The sequence below is a fragment of the Thamnophis elegans genome, chromosome 7 (genome assembly GCF_009769535.1).
Source record: "Thamnophis elegans isolate rThaEle1 chromosome 7, rThaEle1.pri, whole genome shotgun sequence".
NCBI classification, from domain to species: domain Eukaryota; kingdom Metazoa; phylum Chordata; class Lepidosauria; order Squamata; family Colubridae; genus Thamnophis; species Thamnophis elegans.
Window position 1 is genome coordinate 23,041,664 of NC_045547.1, and position 7,953 is coordinate 23,049,616.

The window sequence follows — 7,953 nt, forward strand, 5'->3', positions numbered from 1 at the left end:
AATACTGTCAGGTCTATCAGTGATTTTTACCAGAATTCAGATACTGGAAGCAGAGGGTAGGAAAACTTCTACCTTCGTCTTGACTCTGTTCTCGCCACAATGTCAACCAAATTGTAGCCTTCCCAGCCTTATAAAAAGTTGGGTACAGGATGCACACAAACGAAAACCCTCACGTTGGAAACCTTCAGGCCTGTGAAAGTCAGTTTTGTGTCCTGAGAATCGTAGGGGTTGTATTCCAACATATCCAGGGAAGGCTATATAAGGGAAGGCCGAATGACAGCATCAGCATTAAACACAGGAGGGAACCACAGGTTCAAATCCCACTCTGTCATCCATAAAGGTCACCATCAGCCAGCAAACTCATTCTGCCTAAACCTAAACCAGTGTTTATCAAATTTACACCCCCCCCCCCAATGTATGGATATCAACTCCCAGAATTTCCCTGCAGAGCTACAGAATCCTGGCAGTTAAAAGTCCACATATTTTAAAAGTTGCCAAGTTTGAAAAACACTTGTCTGATCCTTCATATCTGCCAAGGTTGTTTTGAGAAATGTATTATGAGAAAGACCCTATGTTGTTAGAATAAAGGGCAGGGTGAAAATGATTTACAATGTCCTTCATCACAAGAAAAAGAAAATACTACCTCCAGGATGGAAAAAAAGTCCATTTAAAGTAGCCTTAACAGATCCACTGGTTCATTTGTAAATGACTTTTCAAGACTAGAAACCATACAATGTATTCAGCAGAGGGCGCTTTAGGGAGTAATTTAAAGAGAAACCTTTTTTCCCCGTTTTTATTTTTTTAAGTATGCCAGGCTGATCTAATCGCTGCAGATATGGTCTTTTCTTTCTTTTTCTTTCTTTCTCTTTCTTTCTTTCTCTTTCCTTCCTTCTGTCCTTCTTTCATGGTTTTAATAACAACCCTAGTACACTCTGCTTATTGTCTCTTAAAGCAACAGAGGGTTTTTGTCCCTTATTTCTCTCCACCTTCAATCCCAACCTCAGTGGCCTTCACCTTTTTTTGAATTCTCACTTTTATTACATATTTGCTTTTTCTTTCTCTCTTTCTTTCTTTCCCTAATGGCTACCTTTTGATCCGATCAACTCACCATCTGGCAGGGGAGGAAATCTGCAACCCTAAGTCCCTACCTGAGTCTTCTGTTATTCTTAGGTCTACAATTTCTGCCCAAGCAACAAAGGATTTAAAGGAACGGGAGAAAGCGATTTACCAATCCATGCATTTTTAGGACGATCTCCTTCCGATCATAACTTTTACAAGGCCCGAGGAAACCGGTTCTTAACGAAGCGAAGAAAGGATCTCTCTCTGTCTGTACAACTAACGTCGGGTTTCTCTTAAGTTTTATTGCACTCCTTCTTCTGGCACACACACAAAACAAAACAACCTCTCCAACCTCTCTCTTAGGCAGACTCACCCGGGTTTCGCATTTTAACCTTTCTGTGGCTGAGATAAAAAGAACCAGGCGAGACGATTCTTGAACCGAAGCACTAAATGAAACGGGACGTCTCGCCCGCATTTTTTCGGCAATCAAAACCGAACGGAGAGAGAAAAGGGAGACGCGGGGAGGGGGAGGGACGACGGCCGAAAAGCGCAAGGTGGTTTAATTTAAAACGAAGCCGGATTCAGGTATTGTTCTGTCTCCGTGGAGGGCGAAGAAGAAGAAGAAGGACCAGAAGCAACAGAAGCGGCGAGGAGGCAGGGGTGTGTGGAGAAACACCTCCTCCCCCCACATTTAGATTCCAACGAAAAAGGCGAAAAATCAACTTCGCGATCTGTTTTTTCCCCCCCCCGCAAACCACTTCATCATTCCTACCCACCCACCCACCCAACCTCCAGCCCAGTTTGCTTGAGCTCGAAACTGAAAGGAAGAACTGGACGTGGACGGAGCTCAAAAGAAAACAAAAATCGCTCGTGGGTTCCTTCTCCTTCTCCCCCACAAATCCTCCCTCTTGACATCTGGCCACGCACCCGGCTCCGGAGAAGCTCCGATGCCGGCGTGTTACCTGCACGGCATCTTTTTCTCCCCCTAGGGCAACTACGGGACCTCGGGGCTTCAGCCAGCAGGGCTAAACCTTCACGAGCCCAGGCAGCTCGGGAGGAAGAAGAGGAGGAGGAAGAGGGGCTCCCATTTGTGGGCGAGAGCGAGCCCTGCATTAGAGAGCGGCCGGCGGGCCGGCGGGCGCAGCCCCCGCCTTGTCAATCTCATTGTTCCAAGTCGGCACCGCCGGGAGACTCCCGCAATCCGCCGCCGCCGCCGACGGGGGAGAAGGAGACCCCCCACGGGCGCTCGCGCTTTCCCCCACAAGCCCCGGGTAAGGGGGTGGTGGGTGGGATGGGAATCGCCTTCTAAGCGGGGAAAGGGCGATCGTGACGAACTCACGGGAAAAAGCCACCGCGCGCTCTCCCGGATCTGCATTCGCTCCCCGGGGCGCACATACAAAAGAGGGCTCGGCGCCTCCTGGATCTCCGTTTCGAAACCGGTTTCCCCCACCACCAGCTCCCGGGAAATCCAAAGGCAGCCGGCGGGAGGTGTGTTGTGTGTAGGGGGGGGGGTTCTCCCCTCTCTTTCCTCACCTCCTTTCGCTGCCTCCCCGCAAACCCTCTCTCTTTCTCCTCCCCCCCACCCGCCCCCAAGGAAAGCCGGCTATACGGGAGCGATCTCGAAAGCCCTTCCAGATCCGAAAGCTGCCCTCCTTACCTTCGTACATGGGAGCCATCGGTGCAAGGGATCCTGTTATTCATGGCAACGGAAGAAAAAACGAAGCAGGACTTCGGCTTCCCCCACCGCCCCTTTAAACTCAATAGAAATCTGCCATCTTGCGCCTGTGTCTCTCCGTACAGCCGAAGCGGCCACCAGCCTCCTGCATCTCGCTTCAGTTGCCGGAGGAAGGCGGCGGGCGAGGGGAAGCCGCGGAGGGGTCCATCCAGGAGCTGTTACTGCTGCACCAGCCGCCGAAGGAGGAGAAGCAAAAATAGAAGATGGGCAGGGAAGGGGGGGGGCGGAGGGTGGGAGGGAGGGGTGGGGGTCGTCGCCCAGTGAACGGGTCAAGTGGGGAGGGGGGGTGGCTGGAGGTCCCCCAGATTTAGGGGCCGGGGGGGGGACAGGAACGATCCCCCGACCTTCTCAGCTCAACATGTCTGTGCGTGTGTTGGGGGGGGGCGGAGAGAGGGAGAGATTTCTGCAAAAGTTGCGTTCGAAGAGAGAGAGAGGGAGAGAAAGAGAGAGAGGGACGGGGGAGAGCCAGCGAGCGAGCGAGCAGAGAGTAGATGAGCAGCGAGCGAGGAGGGAAAGAGAGAGAGAGAAGCCCAGGGACTTTGCACATTAATCGACCGCCGATGGCATGGATCGCCGCTTCCCAGAAGAAGCGAGGGGAGGCGGTAGAGAGTCCCCAAACAAGCCGGCGAACCCCGAACAGCCCACGCCTCCCAGCTGCCGAGAAGGAGGGTGGAATCAGGTTTAACCACGCGTTTCAGTCGGTTGGGGGGGGGGGGGTAGGAGACGGCGTGGAGCGAGGAGAAAGAACAAGGAATTGGGAAATTTGCGGATCCCGACGGCCGGAGAGATCAAGAGAGATCTGTTTTTGGTTTGCAGCCAGCGGTTGTATATGCCTCTTGGGGTGCAGAACTATCTTCGATCTTCTCTCTAGCTTCTTCCCGTTGCTTTTTCCAAGCCAGGGAGACGGAAGATGCTGCTATTTTTTAATAATGTTGTTGTTGTTGTTGTTATACTTTATTAATTAAACACGAAACTCAGCCAACTGAACAATCAAAAATGCATCACAAATACCATTGACTGGTACTAATAGTTGATACGGGTTGCTGCCAGCGTCCTAGATATCAACCAAATACCTCCTTAAAATATACGACGATATTATTATGTGGTTAATCTTTGGTGAGATTCACAGCCTCTGGGGCTGGTTGGTAGCTCAAAAGCTCGAGTCCTAACCAAGGATCTAGGAACTGTTAAGGTAACGTCGGAGGATATAAGCTGTTCCAAGTAGGGTGGTTTTTTGTAGAATCAGAATGTTCAAGTCTGATAAATTTAAATTTTCCAAATAGAGAGGTAGCCCTTTGGGTATTGCTCCAAGGGCTCCAATTACAATCACGACAACACACGATTTCTTTTTCCACAGTTGCTCAACTTCAATTTGCAAGTCCCGGTACTTTGTAATTTTTTCTTGCTGTTTATCTTCAATTCGTGCATTTCCAGGTATTGCAATGTCAATGAACCATACTTTTTTCTCTTCAACTATTGTTATGTCAGGTGTGTTGTGGACCAAGTGCCTGTCAGTCTGAATTCTGAAGTCCCACAAGATCTTGACTTTCTCATTCTCTAAAACCTTCTCAACCCGATGGTCCCAGTGGTTTTTGCTGTACTCAAATCCAAACTTTTGGCACAATTTCCAGTGAATGATCTTAGGAACGCGGTCATGGCGTTGTAGGTAGTCAGTTTGTGAAATTTTGCTGCACCCACTGGTCAAGTGGTCAACTGTCTCGTCTTTCTCATTACAGAGGCGACATTTGCTCTTGGTGGTAACATGTTGAATTTTTGCCTTCATGCAGTTTGTGGCTAAGGTTTGTTCTTGAGATGCCAAAATAAAGCCTTCTATTTCTTTTTTCAGTGCTCCTGATCTTAACCAGTTCCAAGTTAGCTTTTGGTCAGCTTTGCCTTCAATATTTTTCAAGTATTGGCTATGCATAGCTTTGTTTTCCCAATTTTCAGCTCGCTTCTTAATTACTTCTTTCTTATATTCAGCTTTTGACTTAGTTGTCTTTAAAAGGCCTCCTTTATTTACTTCCTTAATCATTGGTTCTTCACTTTTCTGGATGTAATCAATCAAGCTGTGTCTTTCTTCTTCCACAGTCTGTTTTACTTGTAGGAGTCCTCGACCACCCTCTGCTCTTGGTAGATATAATCGATCAACATCACTTTTAGGGTGCAAAGCATGATTCATTGTCATAAGCTTCCTTGTTTTTCTGTCCAAATTGTCCAACTCCATCTGGGTCCAGTCAATTATTCCTGCAGAGTATCAGATCACAGGTATAGTCCAGGTATTTATGGCTTTTATGATGTTTCCTCCACTCAATTTGGACTTTAATATCTTGCGAATTAGTCAAATGTACTTGGCTGAAGTTAATCCCTTGACTTTATTATGCATTAAGTCAGAGGCCTCTAAAATCCCCAAGTACTTGTAGCCTTCTTCTGGTTTTACTGCCTTTATCATTTCTTCAATCTCAAGTTCTATTCCATCATCTTCTATGACCTTGCCTGCTTTGGTTGCCATTGTTGCACATTTGTCAATTCCAAACTGCATACCAATGTCTTGGCTAAATTCTTTTGTGCTTTCAATTAATAAATTCATTTCAGCTTTTGTTTTACCAGCTTCAAATTATCCATGTACACCAAGTGCAAAATTTTCAGTCCTTTCTTTGCAAGTTCGTATCCATAGTTCATCTTCTTCAAAATGATTGTCATTGAGAGTATAAAAAGTGTGGGGGGGGGAGGGAATTGCCCTGGAAAATGCCTTGTTTAATTTCAACTTCGGTACGTCTTCATTAGCTATAAGCTTCGTTTTCCAGAGGTTCATTGAAGTTTCAATGAATTTTTGTATGTTGCCGCTGATGCCAAAGATTTTCAGGCATTTCTTGATCCAGCTATGGGGAACTGAATCAAATGCTTTCTTATAGTCTATCCAAGCTATGAACAGGTTGGTTCGTCTTTTCTTTGAATTCTTTAGGATTAGTTTGTCAATCAGCAGTTGGTCCTTTGTTCCTCTTGAATTTTTGCAGCATCCTTTCTGTTCTACAGGAAACAAGTTATTTCTTTCCAAGTATCCATAAATTTGTTCGTTCGCAATCATTGTTTGCAATGATACCAGTAAGGAGCTTGTATGTTGTTGGCAAACAGGTGATTGGCCTATAGTTTCCAGGATCCTTTCCTTTTACTTTATCTTTTTGGATCAAAAATGTCCTTCCAGTTGTCATCCATTCATCATTTTCAGGTGTTTTTAAGATCTGGTTCATTTGGGCTGCCAATTTTTTGTGCACACTTGTAAGTGCCTTTAACCAGAAGCCATGTAGCTCATTGGGTCCAGGTGCACTCCAATTCTTCACTTTTCTTGACTGTCTTTGTGCCATTTATTTTGTTATTTTCATATCTTCCATTTTATGCACTTTAATAGAATCCTCAATCTGTTTGATCCATTTTGCATTTCTGTTGTGCTTCTTGTTGTTTTCCCACAAATTCTTCCAGAATTTCAGAGCTTTCTCTTTATCAGGCTTTTCATTTGTTGTTACCGATGGGAGTGGGCGGCATACACATTTTAATAAACCTTAAACCTTACTCCATCTCCACTTTCTAAGCTCTTATAAAACTGGTGCGGATTTGTTCTGAACTGTGAGTTTTCCTTGAATTGAGTTACTCGGTTTGCATATCTTTTAATCTTTTCAGCAACGGCAACAGCCCTCTGCTTCAGCTCTTCAATTACTATCACAATCTCTTTATTCTCCAAATTGTATCTTGCTTCCAGATTGCTTTTGACCTATTTGTTCTTTAGCTGACCTTGCCTTAGGTTCTTCAAGTTGCTCAAGTCTCCATGAACTTTTTTGATCTTCAATTCCAACCGAATTTTCCATTATGGTTTCCTCTCCTTGCCTCTTTGGTTCTTTTGTATTTTCAAACCCAATTCTTTGGTGCTTATGAAGGCTGCTGCATACATCAGCTGGTTGTTTCAGCTAATGTAGTGGTTTGAATGGTTTGCACAGCCTCATTGGCCTTTTTTAGTACCTTTCTCAATTTTTTCCGGTTCACTTGGTTCAGCTTTGGCAAATGTGTTCTTTCAGCATCTTCCATTTGATGCTTTATTTTCTCTGCTAATTGAGCAATATCTGTTGGTGTTTGTTCTTCAGTGCTTCCTTGTTCTTTATCTTCATCCATTTCAGCATCCTCTTCCTCCCTTTCTTCCTCAGTTTGTTTTTGAGTCTGCAAATCATTCTTGATGTTACTCTTCTTTGTTGGTATACTCAGACCATTAGTTGGTTTCTCTTCGATTTCTATTAATTCTGCTGTAGTGAAAAATTTGTGGCTTAGAATTACAAGTCGTTGGTCCATTAGCCTTTGTTCACTTATATCACAGTCCATGTGGTTCACCTTCCAAATCTGATACATTCGTTTTTGAAATCCAAGTTTTGCTGGCTCAGACTGATAGTAAGCTTTCATAATAGAGATGTTTTCTTCCCTAGTCCAGATTTTTTGTTTTTTCACTTTTTCTTCCAGTAGCTTGTCAGCTCCATGCCCTGGTTGCCTAGCAGAGGGAGCTGAGCCCTGTAGCTCATTTTGCGCAGAATGCCCAGGAGCCATAGCATCCAACGGAACCCTTGTTAATCCGGGCGATGGTTCAGCCGGCACAAATTTCATTTTTTTTTTCGTATTCACCATATTTGTATGGGTTGTGGAGCAAATTTTGTCTGGCCCTTCACCTAAGACTTGTCTGATATGGTTGTACCTGTTCAGCGTAGACCTTAGGATCATTAGAGCCCACAAGCCCCTCCACCACGACAAGGTAAAGCTCCTCGGAGGGGTCCTAGATACAACCAAGTACCTCTTTAAAATATATGATATTAATAGAAGTAGTAGTAGTAGTAGTAGTAGTAGTAGTAGTAGTAATATTATTAGTATTATTAGTATTATTATATACTTTATTCATTAAACATGAAACTCAGTCAACCGAAATTATTATTTATTATTTTAAGGAACAATATAGTGCTGTTTTTCTAATGTGCGTAGAAATTCTCATTTCGCATTTTACTTTTTTAAATTTCTATTTTGGGCAATGAAGACCTTCATTTCAACAAGAGCGCACACCAGTTTGGTTGGCTTATGTGGAGCAGAAAAATAAATTGATGCGGGGAATTATCATATTCATTCTAAGTTAT

The 7,953-nt window shown here is 44.6% G+C and overlaps 1 protein-coding gene across 2 annotated transcripts in view; it reads right to left on the minus strand.

The window, feature by feature from the left end:
- The window catches only part of HIPK2 (homeodomain interacting protein kinase 2), a 155,274-nt gene extending 152,038 nt beyond the window's left edge, over positions 1-3,236 (minus strand). For both annotated transcript variants that reach the window (XM_032221921.1, XM_032221920.1), the window contains exon 1: positions 2,717-3,236. In XM_032221921.1, coding sequence (XP_032077812.1) covers positions 2,717-2,735 — 19 coding nt within the window. In that variant the 5' untranslated portion in view covers positions 2,736-3,236. The remainder of the gene's footprint in view (positions 1-2,716) is intronic.
- Positions 3,237-7,953: the final 4,717 nt, after the last annotated feature.